Here is an 18,103-nt window from a genome sequence, read left to right as displayed (position 1 = left end):
GTAAAGGGGGTGGATCCTTTTTATCATTTACAGGCTCGCATAGGCTAAAGGGGCAAAACAAACCCTGCAATTGGCCAAAAAAGATGTGTCAATCATCAGTTGAATCGATCACTATTGGCTAAAGTTATTCGGAGGTAAAGGGGGCGGATCCTTTTTATCATTTACAGGATTGCATAGGCTAAAGGGACAAAACAAAGCCTGCAATTGGCCGAAAAAGATGAATGTGAATAGCAAGTTTGGTTGTCTACGGCATAGAGGAAACATGTTTTACCATTCTGTATTTGTAAATATTTTACTCTCCTGGATTTATTACACTCACGGATATAAGAGGACCATGGTTGCACATTATTATTGAACGCAACGACTTCGGTGAGCTACTCCGGCTATATATTTTCCCAGTATCTTGTTTCAGAGTGATCTAGATGTTTCTGTGATGGGTCTTTTTCTAAATTAAACTCAATCCCAAGTGTTTATTGTCATAAGCACAGTAAAGTTCCGAGCGAAAAAGAAAATAGAAACTAAGGAATGGTTGGCATTTCTTGAATCACAAGACTTCAACCTTCCGAATGATATTTGGAACGATGCATTTGAGTGACATCGTACGGACACCGCATCCGCACGTGTCTACGACAAGTATTTGCTTCTTTGCAAGCTTTCGGAATGTTAAGGTTGGACTGAACTATCTGACTGTTTTGTCGACGTTCCCATTGTAGCGCCTTATAATCCGGTGCGCCTTATGTATGGAAGATATAGGACCAAAAACTATTTTTTTGGGGGTGCGCCCTATAACCCCGGTGCGCCCTATAGTGCGGAAAATACGGTAATTTTTTTCAAGGCAGCCAGCGGCGCTCGAGTATATAAGGTAAGATTTAGACCAGTGGAATGTATGCGCCGAGAAGACTGCAACTTCTAAAAAAGAGAAACTGGAAGAAAAAGAGATAAAAGAAAAATAGGAAAAAGGCATAAACAGCAGACCAAAAAAAAAAAAAAGAAAAAAAAATAAGTGAGTAGAGAAAAAGAAATAAAATGAAAAAAAGAGAATGAAATTACAAAAAATAAGTGAAAAAAATAAGAAAAAAGAAAAAGAAGACAAAAATAGTTAAAAAGGGCATAAAAAGAGAAAAAGGAAAAAAGAGGAAAAAAAGAAAGAAAAAGGGGAACTAGGAATAAGGAGAGAAAAAAGAGAAACAAGTAAAATGAGAAATTAAAGAGAAGAAGAGGGAAAAAAATGAAAATAATGCTGTCAAAAAAGAAAAACAATGAAGTAAAAAAGGAATTAAAAAAAAATTAAAAAGGGATGAGAGAAAAAGAAAAAGGTAAAAAAAATGAAAAAGGGGAGAAAATGAAGAAAAAAACAGGCAAAATAATGAAAAAAAGGAAAAGAGGGAAAAAAAGTCAAAGAGAGATAAAAACAAAAAAGGAGAAACAAATGCAAGTAAGAAAGGGACAAGAAAAGACAAAAAGAAGAAAAAAGGAAATATTTTTGTATTTTGAGGGTACCCATAGCAGCATGATGCTTTCAGCTCCTTGAGGCTAATGTTATGTCAAATGAATAAGAATTTCTCCATTAACGAGTATTCATACATACATACATTATATATATATATATATATATATATATATATATATATAGTTCAACCTATTCTCTTACTTTAATCAATATTGTTGAGACCCATGATTTAGAGATGTTTGATACCAATGTTCTGATACCAGACCGATACCGATGACCAAAAAGAAATAGCGAGCGTATCATGTCCTGTTTGATCCGCCAGTCACCCGACCCTGACCTCCGAGGGATTGACCTAGTGACCTACCGACACCGGGCCAGGTGAACTCTGACCCCGCCCTTCCAGCCAATCCTGAGCCGGTTAATTGGACCAGCCCTCGTCTTTTTCTTTCAGGAGTCATTGCTTCCCGTGTCCCATAATCCTCTTTTTGTATCCCCGCCTAATCCGCCCGGCGACATGAGACCTCAGAGGAGATGAGCGCCGACAGGAAAAAACGGGGTGGAGCAGGGGGGGTAGGGCTAAATCACCCACCCTCTCCCCAAAAATAATTCATTTTATAATGAATTTAATTCAATTTATGATGCAGACAAGTCCTCAAATAAATTTCAAAAAGACTCTTCGTGACAACCCTGGCCAAAGTTTGAAGCTGTTACAGCAGGGGTCGGCAATGTGAGGCTCGCGGGCCAGATATGACTCTTTTAATGAGTCCACCTGGCTCCGACATAAAACGAGGACCATTGTGATCTTCTCTGACACTTTCCAGACATGACCTATGCAAAGCCGAGACAACACAAGAGACTGTCCAAAATACTATCTATAAGTTCATATAAAATAAAATAAGATTCATCTGGAGCAGCACGGCGACGCAGTGGTTAGCGCGTGTGCGGCACAGTTCTAAGGTCTTGGGAACCTCCTGTGTGGGATCAAATCCAGCTACCGGACTTCCTGTGCGGAGTTTGTATGTTCTCCCCGTGCTTGCGTGGGTTTCCTCCGGGCACTTCGGTTTCCTCCCACATTCCAAAGACATGCATTTCAGGTGGATTGTCCAGTCCAAATTGTCCCTAGGTGTAAATGAGCGAGCGAGTTGTCTGTCCCTGTGTGCCCTGCGATTGGCTGGCAACCAGTTCTGGGTGTCCCCTGCCCACTGCCGATGATTGCTGGGATGGGCTCCAGCACCCCCGCGACCCTACTGGGGATAAGCGGTGCAGCTAATGAGATGTGATAAGATTCATCTGCAGTTTACACCAGGGTGTTACACCAACAGACCCATTTTTTTTTTTTTTTGTACGTCTGTAAGGAATCCTGTAGATGAAGGCTTATTACACAATATATGTTCACTGCTAAGACCCCTTAATAATGAAAACCCGCAGAACATACTTTAAACACCCGAAAGCGCCTGCCAAGCACCCAAAGCAATTTGATTAGGTGAGCGGATCGCTGCACACATAGCAACTAAAATTAGGATACAAAAAAATTGTCCCTTTTTGTTCATCAGCTAGCAATAGCATAAGAGAAATGGCATCCTTTGCCAGTCAGTTAGCATTATCATAAAAAAAGAACGGCCCTTTTACTTGGCAGCTATCGTTAGCATATTAAAAAAAAAACAGCCTCCTTTGCCACTCAGCTAGCATTAACATAGAAGAAGCTGCCTTTTTGAATAGCCAGCTAGCTTACGATAAAAGAAACTGCTTACTTTTCCAGCCATCTAGCATAGGCATGGAAAAAAATGCATTTTTTGATAACCAGCTAGCATCAGTGTAGAAAAAAATGCCCTTTTAAAATCACCAGCTAGCTTAGCATAGTAGAAACTGCTTACTTTTACAGTCAGCTAGCATAATCATAGAAGAAAGAGCATCCCTTTCTAGCCAGCTAATATTAGCATAGAAGAAACAACATCCTCACTTAGCATATTAAAAGAGTTTCTTTGGCTAGCATTACAATAGAATAATTAGCATCCTTTGATAGCATTCAAGCATTAGCAAAGAAAAATGGTCTCCTATGCCGGCCAGCTAGCATTAGCAGAGAAGATTCTGCCTCCTTTACTTGTAAGCTAGTATTACTATAGAATAAACAGCCTCCTTTGCCAGTCAGCTAGCATTAGCATTGAAAAAAAGCAACCAGCCAATCCTGAGCCGAGTTAGGATTACTAAAAAAACGGCCTCCTTTGCAGGTCAGATAGCATTAGCATAGAAAAAACAGCCCTTTTGGCTTGCTAGCTAGCATTACCATAAAAAATAAAAAAAAACCATTGTTTCGAGTCAGCTAGAGTTAACAGAGAAAAAAACAAATCCTTTGGTATCCAGCTAGCATGTGCATAGTAAAACGGGCTCCATTTCTAGCCGTAGTCCTCAATGTTGTTTTATTTCATATACTTGTGATTAATATTATGCTAACGCTAGCAAAGGCTAAAAAACAGCCTCCTATGCATCCTTTGCAATCCATTTAGTTTAGAATAGAAGACAACTGACTTTTGTCATACCCAGAAGAAACTGCTTTTTTTCCAGCCAACTAGATTAGCATAGAAAAAAACAACTTTATTTGCTAGCTAGCTTCCCGATAGGAGTTCTCATTTTCAACAACAAAGGGATTGGGAAAAAACATCCCTTAGCCTTAAGAAATGACTGTGTTGATGTCGATTTCATAATGAGAAAGGCTTTGATGGCAAATGGGGGAGTGGGCTACGGGCTTGCGTCTAATTAAGAGAATCAATTCCGTTGCCCCGCTCGCGTTTTGTTATGTTTATTTGATTGACGAAGTTATTGAAAGTTCATTGTCGAGATACAGAGACCCCTCGCAGTTTCACGCTTCCATTCTCGCTGGTTGACTTCTTCCCAGGTTTTGAACTGATTTGTCTTTATTGTCATTGATATCAACGTATTGTGCATTGTGTTTCTAATAAGACAGCAGACAGCGGGGACAGATTAGGGAGGGCGCTCGGTGTTGAGTGGGTGTGACTGTCTGTATGCGCTACCTTCAAAAACAAACTGGGAACCATAGCGACATCTAGTTTTTAGTGGCCTCGTATATTGAAAAGAAATTAATCAATTAAATCTGACTCTGAAGACAGTCAGAAGAGCGCAGTGAAATGCTGATCAGCAGCGGGTGCTCTGTGGATTGTTATCAGGCTCAAGTAGTTATCACTACTCATTCAGCCCATGACTTTATGGTCTTCTTTAATAAGAAAATTCAACGCATACTGGAAGAGATTTCTAAAGACCATGTAAATACTTAACATACTAAAGGTCTGAAAATTATAGATGCGCGACATGGTGGCTGTCCAGGGATTTTCTCCCGTTTTAGTGATCTGTCACTTGATAATCCTAAACAGGTGGTAAATTTGGCCAAACCCATTACTTGCCTGTTTGACCCGCTTCCGGGTTCGCTGATTTAAGATCTTTTTGGGGTCCTTGGACCTTCAGTTCTAAATTTAAGAATCACTCTCCTCAGGTGCAGTTCCAGCGGCTTTTAAGTCTGCTGTTTTTAAACCTACACTTAAACGACCCAACCTTGATCTAGAAAGCTTATGTAATTATAAACCTGTGTCAAACCTACCGTTTCTTTCTAAAGTACTTGAAAAAGTTGTGGCAGAGCAGTTGAATGATTTTATATACGAGAACAATCTTTTTGAATCTATGCAATCAGGATTCAGGGCTAACCACTCTACTGAGACAGCCCTGATTAAGGTAACCAATGATCTTCTACTGGCAATGGACTCCGGCGCTTCATCACTCTTTCTGCTGCTGGATCTTAGTGCTGCTTTTGACACAGTGCGCCACAATTTCCTACTAGAACGGTTGGAAAAATGGATTGGTCTCTCAGGAACCGTCCTCTCGTGGTTCAGATCCTACCTCTCAGATAGGACGCACTGTGGTAAATATGGTGACATGACATCTGAGCCCTTTAGTGTTACCTGTGCTGTTCCACAGGGTTCAGTACTTGGCCCCTTTTCAGCATTTACATGCTTCCATTAGGTGAAATTATTCGCAAGTATAATGTTTCCATTGCTATGCAGATGACACTCAACTATATCTTCCGATGGAGGAATCTGCCACACTAAACTGTGGAAATTTGGAGGCCTGCCTCACTGAGATAAAAGAATGGATGTCACTCAACTTCTTGCGCCTTAACTCTAAAAAGACCGAAATGTTAGTTATTGGTCAATCTAAATGCCGTGACTTGTTCTCAAAAACTGCTCCGAACATTGACAAATGTAATATCAGCCAGAAATTTAGGTGTCAAGTTTGACCCCCGATCCGTCCTTTCAAACACACGTTAAGAATATTACTAGAACAGCTTTTTTTCCTATTTCGCAACATTGCTAAAATTCGTACTATGCTGTCCCAATCTGATCCGGAGATTATAATTCATGCGTTTGTTACCTCCCGTCTCGATTACTGTAATGCACTACTCTCCGGTCTCTCCAAGTCCAAAATCAAAAGCCTTCAGCTGGTATAAAATGCTCCAGCGAGGCTTTTAACTAAGACAAGAAAGTTTGATCACATCACCCCGATTTTAGCTCACCTGCATTGGCTCCCTAATAGTTTAAGTTGAGATTTTAAAGTTTTGTTGGTACCATACAAAATCATGCATGGACTTGCTCCCTCATATCTTTCAGATTTAAATTCCCCCTATGTTTCTGTCCGGAGCCTTCGCCCTGAAAATGCTGGTCTACTAGTGATCCCAAGAGCCAAGAAGAGATCTGCAGGTTGGCGCGCGGTCTCCATCCGGACCCCGGTGCTGTGGAATGCTCTTCCCCCTGAGATTCGATCTGCAACCTCAGTGGAACTATTTAAATCTAGGCTTAAAACACACTTCTATTCAATAGCATATGAATAACCTATATTTCATGTTGAAAATATCTGTTTATTATTTGTTATTGCAACGTCCATTGCGGCCTGGTCATCCTGTAAGGGGGATTACCTCATGTGCGGTCTCTTCTCAAGGTTTCTTCATTTTCCTCATGTTGAGGTTTTTCCTTGCCCTCATGTAGGTTTTAGATCGGAGGATGGTTTCATAATAGTCTGCGGTTTACAATAATCTGTGGTCTGTGCAGCCCTTTGAGACTCTTTGTGATTAAGGGCTATCCAAATAAACACGATTTAAACTTTAATAACTCTGTAAAACCTTTACAATAAATAAAAATGACAATACAACCATCATGACTTAAATTAACTTAAAACAAAAAGAGCATTGAAATTTCAACAGAGCTCATGTTTTAGAGCAAGATTGACAAACTCATGTTATGGTAAAATCTAATCAATCACCCTTTCACTGTAGTGTGCTTTTATGTTCTCTCTCAATCACAAACACACATGCTTGAATTGACAAACTAATGTTATGATAGAATAGAATAGAATTGACTTTTATTGTCATTCTTTGTAACCATGCACACAGAACGAAATGTCGATACACCTGATCCGGACAGTTAAACTGTAGCGAGCCGATGCAGCCGCAGCCAACAGGGCGCCGCCATTTTAGACCCAACTGCTTTGTTGTGAGTCATTAGGTGACCAAACCCCCCAATTCCAACCCTTAATGCCGAGCGCCAAGCAGGGAGGCAATGATTACCAATGTTGTAAATCTTAGGTATGACTCGGCCGAGGCTTGAATCAGCGACCTCCCAGTCTCAGAGCGGGCGCCCTACCATCTAGGCTACAGAGCTGGTCTAAGAGCTAACATATCAGTCTCGACTTGAACGTGCCTCTCTAAAAAAAATTAACACTATCCCCTTGATCACAAACACACTTTGTATCACTGACACAGGCACGTCGCTCTAATGTTATTGATCCTACTTCAGTGGCTCCGCCCCCTGGTCTCTTATCTGATCAGAAGGTGCTGGGTGGGTACCGAGGAAAGACGAGGAGGAGAGGAGTAGAAGCTAAAGAGAGAGTGTCTCAGCTGCATGAGAATTAATAAACACCTCGTCGAATTAATAAAAATGCCGATACCGATAATCTGTGCGGATAATCTGCCCACCTGATAGTAGGTCGACCTCTCCTTCAAAGGTCATTGGGATTGCCCTCCTCCACATCTGATTTGCGATCCATAAAACCTTTTATTTTATTTTATTTCTGCAAGCTGCAGTCAAAACTAGCCACCCCCCACCCTCAACAGTCCATTTTGTGCAAGTTGACACATTAGCTTTTCCTTTTTCCGAGAGCGCGTTTTTTCATGTGGGGTTTAGTTATAGACTTCCCGAAAAGCGAGCACCTGGAAGGTCCATCACCCATCACTTTTTATGAGCTTGAAAAATGGAGACGGTCACAAATTTCCTCCTAACGTTGGCACGCTAGCTTCAGTCTTGTTTCGCTAGAGTAGAGTAACAACGACGTTTTGCTGAAAATGTTGCGCAACAGTCCATAAACTTCAAAACTTGTAATTAAAATCAGTTTTCTTACTTAACATTTCACATTTTAAGACTCGAATTTTAACACGGTCATAAAAAAGAAAAGAAAAAAATAACAGGGCAAAATATGATAAAACAACAAAAATTTAAAAAAAATGCAAGAAAATACTGTATAAGCATTATTTAGAATAAAATGAGTGAGATGGATGGACTCTCGCCCTGCAGTAAAAATAAATAAATAAATACATCTATAAATAAATCTATAAACATTACACACACACACACACACACACACACACACACACACACACACACACACACACACACACACACACACACACACACACACACACACACACACACACACACACATATATATATATATACCGTATTTTCCGCACTATATGGCGCACCATGTTATAAGGCGCACCTTCAATGAATGATATATTTTAAAACTTATGCCATACATAAGACGCACCCCATTATAAGGCGCTATAAGTGCATGCTGGTTTAAGATCAGGTAATTGTGCAATTTTGTAATTGTAATCCTGTGCAGTCCTTCGAGACATTTTTGGGATTAAGGGCTATTTACGGTAAATAAATGTGACGACTTGACTACAGTAGAGAATGTAGTTACTTTATGCAACCTCTAGATGTTGCCACGCTCAAGGGAATGTCAACAAAATATTCAAAAAGGTCAAACTTTATTAACAAACAAGCTTTCCACAACTCCATTCACTCCCAAAATAAATAAACAGCCGTTTTATTATTTTCTCTGAGGTAAAGCATTTTCGTGACACATCTTTGACATCTTTGAACAACATCGACATATCATTTTATTTTTTGTCCATTTAGTCAACACGCAAAGAAAAAAACGTCTGATACTGTTATTTTAAATGAAACGTTAGTGCAATCGCAATAAAGTGACACTCGTAATGTGCAAAAACAACGAGTGCAAAGCAATAACATAATAACTGTAAAATGTAAAACGTAAACACACAAAAGAAAAACAAAGATCACTCTATAAGCTCCTCATCGACGAATCCCTCGAATTCTTCTTCTGCTGTGTTCGAATTGACCATATCTCAGTGAATGGGCCATCCAACACGTCCGGTGTTTTTGTGCCAGCGCTGTTGCCTTCATACGTATAGTTATCGTACTGACACTTCTGCTTGCCGCTCTTTGTTGAACAACCCACTGTTCAAGTGTCTCCTCTAACTCTGGCCATCTTGCTTTATTGCCACGGAAACTTTGTTGAGTTTTCCTTACTTGGCGGAGCTTATCTTCATCCTTTCTCCACTTCCGTACCATCGATTCATTTAAGTTTAACTCTCTCGCTGCCGCTCTATTGCCGTGTTGTGCTGCGTGACTGATCGCTTTGAGTTTAAACTCGGCGTTGTACGCGTGTCTCTTAACAGGAGCCATTTTTTATACAAATGCACGTATGAAAGAGAATCTCGCTCTCTCTCTCTCTCTCGCTCTCTCTCTCTCTCAAACGTGACATTCTGAATAATTCTGCGTTTGTTTAAGGTAAATTGTGCTTTACATCTTCACCAGTCATAACCCTGGATTCAGACAAATACTGTATTTGTTGAATATGAATTAAGCAGTTTAATGGGGTAGCCATTTTGCCACTTAGTAAACAAATACAACACGAGCCCCGGCAACTACCAATCGTTTAATATTTCCCAGTATGCACAGCGCGAAAAATGGAGTCGGCGGCTGTTTCTCGTAGTTGCGAGACCTTGCGAATTTAATATTGAGCCATATATAAGGCGCACTGTGTTATAAGGCGCATGGTCAGCTTTTGAAAAAAACAAGACTTTTAGGTGCGCCTTATAGTGCGGAAAATACGGTATATATATATATATATATATATATATATATATATACACAAATTAAAAAAACAAACAAACAATAAAATAGCTTTAGAAACAGCAAATATAAAACCTTTTTGAGAATAATTAAAATTAGCTCATTTAAATAACTCATAAAAAGAAGATAATGAAAACAAAAAACAACAAAATATACAAAATATGGAAGAAAATGGAGGAGACTCATCGTATAAAAGAAAAAAGGATAATTACATTTATAAAATACAAAAAATATATCTAAAAAATATGGAGGAAAACTGGCAGATGTTGTAATTTTTGTAATGTCTCTTATTATATTTCTTCTGGATCAGATATGTTTAATGCTTACAGCTATAAAAAATAAAAAATAAACAAAGATAGTAATAATAAATAAACACATTGGAAAAATTTGATAAAATAATTTGAAAAATACAATTAATATATTTAAAATACTGTTATGAAATAAAACGTTTGGAAAAATACCATAAAATCTAATAATATAAAAGATTACGATGAAATAATTAAAAAAATGCAATCAAATAAAACAATATATATATATTTTTTTGTTGAAAAAAATCTTTTTTTAAAAATAATACAATTAAAAAAAATTCAATAAAATATTTGTAAAAAAAACGATAATCATTGAAAAAAATCTTCTAATTTAAAAAATATATATTAAAATAGTGGCAAAATCTAATCAAATAAAATATGAACTAAATACGATATAATAATTGGAAAAAAAAGTTTTTAAAAGTGCAATAAAATAAAACGATTCTAACAATACAAAATAATTCGTCTGACCTTGCATCCTTCGCAGGCGCTGACCCCGTAGTGGTACCCCGAGGATTTGTCCTGGCACACGAAGCAGGGCTTGTAGACGCGAGGAGGGGGAGGCGGCGAAGGAGGACTTGGCACGATTTCCTCCGAGCTGGTGCTCTGCGTCTCGATCGCTGCCCAAGGAAAAACACAGTAGAACTAGCTTAGCTCTCTGATAAACGTTGCATCAAAAGAAGAAAGGAAAATAACATGATGCCCGCCCCTTTCTCTTTTTTTTTTTTTTGAAAGTGATGTGTTGTTGCCGGCAGGGTTCAAAGAAAGTGCGCTTCCCTGGGAAAAAAAACCTGGCCTGCAGTTTCTCTTTTGATAATCACGCCTGCGAGCGGCGTTCCTTGAACGAGGAAGAAGCAGGAAAATGCAAGCGCAGCTAATTGCATCCCCCTTAGTATGCTCCCCCAGCCCCTTACAAAAAGCAGGTCAGATCCAGCGAGTGTAAAAAAAATGATCAGGTGTGTTTGCAAAAATGATGATTTCACGTTCGAGCAAATTAATTTATCCATCAATTAATTAATTGGCTCAACTTAAACTGGAATTTTGGTAGAAAGAAAATATAACACAAATAGTCTGTCTGCATTTATATAGCGCTTTTCAAGTCACTGAAGTCCTCCCAAAGCGCTTTACAATGTGCTTAACACTTCCCCATTCACACACACCGATAGCAAGTGTCAGCCATGCTAGGCACCTTCGTACCTGCTCATCAGGGCCATTAAGGGTTCATTGTCTTGCCATCGAAATTCAACCCGGAGGAGCCAGAAATAGAGCCTGGGACCTCTCGGTCCTAAGACGAGCGCTCTACCTCCTGAGCTACTGCCGTTGATTAAAAAATGTACAGACGCTCCCCTACTTACTAACATTCGACTTACGCAAAACGGTAGGTACGAGCATTTTATTCGGGATGTTGAAAAATATCTGGACATTGCTGTCAGTAAGATTTTGTTTTGTGTGCACCTTTTCTGAGTACAGAACATTACTGTGCTTCTTTCCGCTGCTATTGGCGTGTGGCACTGTGAGAGCTCACCCAGCATCCACTCCGAAGAAGAAATCCGGCTTCTACTTCCTGGTTTGTGTGTATACACACTGCAGTGTATCTCTAGCACGCCAAAAAGTTTGACGTTTTCATTGTTTAATATCTCGTGCATCCATTCAATATGGTTGGTGTAAAGTGTAAAGAAGAGGCGAGCCGTTTCATTTGAAATAAGAAAGCTTGATGCGGTTGAGAAATAGGTTGGATTGCTTTTTTTTCGTCCTCTTTTTACAACGGAGATGGAAGTCGCCTAACTCTTCCAAAAGTAAATTAACTTAACTTTATTTATCTTCATAGTCAAGTCATGTTAATTTGTCACAAGAAGTCTCAAAGGGATTCACAGACCACAGAATGTCAATGCCTAATTGGTTGCTTTGTTTTTCAGTACTATGCTTTATCATTTGGCCTGCTTTGTAACGTTATAGAGCATATTATTTTATTAAATGTTTATTTTTCAGTTTCAAAACAATACAGGTTACTAATACAAGCCTTAAACAGACTTATATACAACTTTTTTTTTTATATACCACAGCCATATCCCCCAAGTGGGAGGTGGCTAGAGTCATTTCTGACTCTTTTTGGGAGATTGATTCAGAGGAGGGGATTCCCAGCCCCCTCGCTCAGTCATTAGGTGACCCCTAATGACCCCCAATTCCAATCCCTAATGCTGAATGCCAAGCAGGGAGGCAACAGGTATCAATGTTTAAGTCTTAGGTATGACTCGGTTGAGGCTTGAACCACAACCTCCCAGTACCGGGGCGGGCGCCATACCTCCAAGGCCACCGAGCTGAGAATATACAACTTAAACATACAAAATATAGCACTGAAGCAACTTACGAACAAATTCAATTAACGAACGATTGTCCGGAACCTATCCCGTTCGTAAGTAGGGCAGCGTCTGTAAAATTAAGTTCCTGCTAAACAGTTTAATTTGACATTTGTTGTTTTATGAACGTTTGCTTTTTGAGCATTTATTTAAGCAAAATATTTTTGGGGGGGTGAAATTTATAGAGCAATCAAAATTAACTAAGATCAGAAAAAAATCCACGAAACAGTGAGTGCACGTTCCGGCATGATCGGCTCAATGGAGGAAAGGATTTCTTTGAGGGCGTAAGCGGACGGAGGTGGCGTGACTGCGGCACCGGGCGCTGCCTTCGTGCGGGCGCGGCAGATGGCGCACGGGCCGGAGATTACAGAAATAAACACGATGTGTGCGAGGCCTTCCTAGAAGCAGGAAATCGGGCTCGCTCAGCAATTTTTTGTGCAGCGAATTAACGCCCACATTTTTTTCAAGCGGGCTACGAAAACAAGACTTTGGTTTTAAACAAATACACGTGACCTACTTTGCTTTTGCCCCGAAGGAAAACAGCAAAAAGACGTCTGAAATATGCTAACAGCGCTAACAACGATCACAAGACGTCATGGGATCTAATATATATATATATATATATATATATATATATATATATATATATATCTCATCTCATCTCATCAGCCGTACCGCTTATCCTTATTAGGGTCGCGGGGGGGGGCTGGAGCCCATCCCAGCCATCTCCGGGCAGTGGGCAGGGGACACCCTGAACTGGGTTCCAGCCACTCACAGGAACTTTTTAAGGATTTTCAACCCCAATTTTTCAATTACTCCAATACCATTAAAAGAAAAACAAAATGTGGTGTAGAACAGCAATGATATCTGCCACTTATATATTTGATTTTTTATCTTGTGTGTGCGTTTGTAGAGACATAATTTTTAAATCTTGAGTAAATGGTGAATATATATTTTTTAGACAAATCTCTAATGACGCTAATATGCAGCTGAAATTTTTAGTTGCAGGAAGTTCCCATTTCAAATTAGCCGTGGGAAACGTGACCTTAATTTTTTGCATGGCCCATAATAAATGTCCATAATTGATACGTAATCTTAGCACTAATACACATTTCATAGTGCCCTGTTTAAGTGTCGCACGCACTTGTCCTATTAGCAGCAATGGCGCTTTGTTGGACGATGCCATACACACTAATACCAGCACCCGTAATCACGAGGGAAGAAAAAATGCAAAGGCAAAGCAAAGCCACCAGAGAGCAGTGTCAGTGTCATTTTATAACAGACTAGTTAAGAAACATGGCAACAATTTCAAGCACTTACAAGCACTTCACCCAAAATTCAATCACTTTTCAGTCCTTCAAATCTCAAAATTCAAATTCCCACTTTTTCAAGAATTTCAAGCACCCGTACAAACCCTGTGTGTATATTTATGTATTTACCATCTGCAAATAACTTTTTACTTGACTGCCAGGATGATAATTTCACATTTTTCTCAATTTTAACTGATTTTTTGGGGGGAGAGACAAAAATAAAGCAAGAAATAGTAAGAAAATAATGTATTATATAACAATGTGTCGCAATACAGTATGTAAATAATATATTCTTTGTGAAGACTGTAACTTCACAAACTTGCATGACTGTAAGAAGATAGAAGAAAATAGTTTTTTTTTTCTTTGTTCTAACTTGACTGTATATTATATAAAAATATACCTCATCTCATCTCATTAGCGGCACCGCTTATCCTCAGTAGGGTCGCGGGGGTGCTGGAGCCCATCCCAGCAATCATCGGGCAGTGGGCAGGGGACAAAAATATACATTTTACAAAAAATGTCATTTGACTTTTTGTACTGTGGAACAGGTTCTTTTTTGTTGAAGAGCGAGGCATAAATAGATCTTTGGGCAGTGGGCAGTGGACACCCTGAAGTGGTTGCCAGCCAGTCGCAGGGCACACAGACAACTCACTCGCTCATTCACACCTACGGACAATTTTGGACCGGCCAATCAACCTGACATGCATATTTTAAGAATGCGGGAGGAAACCAGAGTGCCAGGAGGAAACCCACACTGGCACGGGGAGAACATGCAAACTCAGCACAGGAGGATTCGATCCCATGACCTCAGAACTGTGCCGCGGACATGCTAACCACTCAGCCGCTGAGGATATATATCCATCCATCCATTATCTGCACCGCTTGTCCTCAGTAGGGTCGCCGGGTCCTGGAGCCCATCCCAGCTATCTTCGGGCAGTGAGCAGGGGACACCCTGAACTGGTTGCCAGGAAATCGCAGGGCACACACGGACAGACAACTCGCTCGCTCATTCACACCTAGGGACACTAGGAACCGGCCAATCCACCTGAAATGCATGTCTTTGGAATGTGGGAGGAAACCGGAGTGCCCGGAAGAAACCTTCGCAAGCACGGGGAGAACATGCAAACTCCACAAAGGAGGTTCGATCTCATTACCTCAGAACTGTGCTGCACACGCGTTAACCACTGCGCCACCGTGCTGCCGAGGATATATATATATATATATATATATATATATATATATATATATATATATATATATATATATATATGTAAAGAGAGGCTTACATCTCTAAGACTAATGATTCATCCATTAAAAATCCTGCTTTCTGCATTTCTTAAAATATGTTTTTTTGCATATTTTTGTTGCTCTTAATTTATTGTACAAAAAAACAACAACATTTTTTTCTATTCTACAAAAAAACTAAACTGAGAAATATAGAAAAATTATATTTTCCATTACTTGTTTAAATGAGAAAACACTAACAAAAATTACTCTTCTATTGACAAATATTCTTATTCTAAATAATACAAAACGTATTCTAAATGAGACAAATATCATTTAAACAGTGTAAAAAATATTATTTTATTGCTAGACAAGTGTAAAAAATATTATTTTATTGCTAGACAGTTTAGTATTTTTTAAAACCTGTTTTTTTTTAAAGATTTCTTCTTAGACAAATAAAAAAATATATTCAAGAAAAAACATAGTAAAATAAAATAAGCAATAAATTTTCCCCTCATTTTATAAATTTTGAACAAAATGATGCAGGAAAATTATGAAAAAACAACAAATAATTCCATAGCTTATGTGGTAGATAATTCCGAAGTTTAAGTATCATTTCTACTGTTTAATGTAATAATAAAATAAGATTCTGTAAGGCTTGAAAAAAATATTTTAATAACAATTTTCTTATTTTCCCATGTTATCCCTTTATTTGTTTTACTTGACATTCTGCAGTGATTTAGATGATACAGGATGGTAACCCCTCACCCACCCAAAAAAATTATGGAATAATAATATTATGATCATGTTATAAACAGGTAATAATATCAGCAAACAATCCTGATGAGAATAACATTTTTCCCTAAAAGGGAAGTTTCCATTCTTTGTGATTGATTGCGTTTTTGCAGGTCCCTTGGAGGGGCCCATCAGGCCTTCGGGCCCCTGTCCAACAAATTCAACCTTGCCAACGTTACATAACGTGGCAAATTCTCTCATTAGTGGGCGGATATTTGCCATTTTAAGATGTGGACTAATTACAGAGAGACGTTATTAAATGAAAAATTGTTTAGCCTTGAGTAGACAAACATACATTGCAACCCCCCCAGCATTAAAATGACATTTTTATCTCTGCACGCAATAGGATTTTCTTGATCTTCCCACATGAGCACGGCGACTTTTAATGAGAGCGCCCGTGGAAATCTGGGACACCAGGATGAGAGTCTGCGGGGGAGGGGGGCCCTGGGGGGGCGCTACTGTAATTAAATACAATGTCCGGCTTCTGGAGGCCCCATTGGGCCCCAGACGGGGGCCCGACAATGGCGGCCCTGTCCAGCTCCGAGATGATCCCGCACTGTCCTGGCTCCACCTCAAAGATGGCTAATACCGTCCTTGGCCAATGGAGGAAGTGACTCATTCGGTCTGGGGAGAGGGCCGGGGGGTCGATAGGGTTCAATTGAGTCTACTGGGAAAAAATGTCAACGTTGAAAAACAACAATCATATCCTTGCATCGTATTATGTGCATTCTATTTGAATTTTTCAGCTAGCTCGCTGCTATTATTTAGGGACCATCAGTAGCCTGTAGTTTCTATTTAAGCAAAAGTGGGCTTAAGTGACTTAAGTGTGTAATATTTACTCCCTTCTATAGATACAAAAAAACTTTCATTCAGTAAAAAAAAAAACTAGGCAAAATACATGGACTGTCATCCTAATATTAATTTTCATTTTAACAATCATAGGTCGAGAAATCTATTACTTTTACATAGTGGAATCTCTAACTAGAAGTTGCCGCCATGTTTGTCTGGCATCTTGCCCTTACGCTGTGCTTATGGCACTGGTTTTCATTTGCATTAGACAATACATTGCCATATAGTGGACAAATATTACACACAGGGGCTTTAACCACAAACAAAACTTTCTTAATGGAGAGGTATCGTACAGTGGAAAAAAATCCATGATTACGAGTGTATGATATAATATCTATCCACTACTTTGACATGTGTGGTTTGTCCACCTTTTTGTGGCCCAATTCAAGCACTTTATAAAGACTTTCAAAGCTAATTTTCCAATTCCTCCAGCACCCATAAAATAAGAAATCCTATGTAAATCAATCCATAGCCCTGTTGTTTAAGGTCACTGAGGGCTTCCAATAGGAAAAAAGAACCAGAAAATTGGGATAAATCCTAAGCCAAATGTTAAACCAGCAGCTATCACTCAAAGAAAATGAAACTGAGTTTCTGTGCCCCATTTCATTAGTGTTTGCTGCAGTCTCTGTTCAGTTTATTTTGTTGTATTTTGGACTTTTCTCACCTGAGCAAAAATTTGACAAATTCCCTATGTTTATTGTTGATTGTGACTACATTTGTTGGATTGTTACCCGAAGCAACACTATTGCAGCCTGGTCATCCTGATAGGGGTATTACCTCTTGTGTGGCCCCTTTTTAATGTTTCTTATTTTCCTTATGCTCAGGTTGTTGAGTTTTTCCTCACCCGGATATCTGTTTCAGATCGGGGGAAGGTGTCATTGTGTCTATACAAATAAATGTTACTTGACTTGTATCATATTTTCTTGTTATTTTTCTTACTGACAGCACTTGATGACGTTAAACTGTAGAAAAAGGAATGTTTAACTTATGTGTGAACTAAGGCGTGTCGGCATCATTCTTAAGCAGACTTATTTCATTAGTCTTCATTGAATGCATGGGCTATTGAGTCAGACTGCCGAAAAACATAGCAACAATGTCAAGCATTTACAAGTACTTTAACCAAAATCTAAGCACTCTTAAACCTTGAAAACACAACATTAAAATTCAAGTATTTTAAGTACTTGTACAAACCCTGGACATACATGTGCTATATTATGGTTGCTAAAAAATTAAAGCAAGTATATTTTAGAACATGAAAAAACAAAGCAAATTGAAAAATAAACCAAAAAAAACCCTAACCTTTTTTACATATTTGTTTTTATTTTAAAATTGGTCAAAAGAGAAAGACTATTATTATTATCTGATGAACAAATTAAAATGTTCTCACTTTTTAAATAAGAAGTATTTTAAGTAATATATTAAAATGAAAATTATATATATATATATATATATATATATATATATATATATATATCTCATCTCATCTCATTACCTGTACCGCTTATCTTCATTAGGGTCGCGGGGGGCTGCG

At 38.8% G+C, this 18,103-nt stretch overlaps 1 protein-coding gene across 2 annotated transcripts in view; it reads right to left on the bottom strand.

Moving 5' to 3' along the window:
* Positions 1 to 18,103, bottom strand: part of LOC148347172 (retinoic acid receptor alpha) — a 199,957-nt gene that overhangs the window by 17,188 nt on the left and 164,666 nt on the right. For both annotated transcript variants that reach the window (XM_088324375.1, XM_088324374.1), the window contains one exon: positions 10,509 to 10,657. In XM_088324375.1, coding sequence (XP_088180501.1) covers positions 10,509 to 10,657 — 149 coding nt within the window. The remainder of the gene's footprint in view (positions 1 to 10,508; positions 10,658 to 18,103) is intronic.

This window comes from Urocampus carinirostris, chromosome 19, assembly GCF_059441175.1.
Source record: "Urocampus carinirostris isolate Australia breed hairy pipefish chromosome 19, RoL_Ucar_1.0, whole genome shotgun sequence".
Taxonomy (NCBI): Eukaryota; Metazoa; Chordata; class Actinopteri; order Syngnathiformes; family Syngnathidae; genus Urocampus; species Urocampus carinirostris.
Note: the sequence above shows the minus strand (reverse complement) of the source record. Positions and strands in the feature narration are given on the sequence as shown.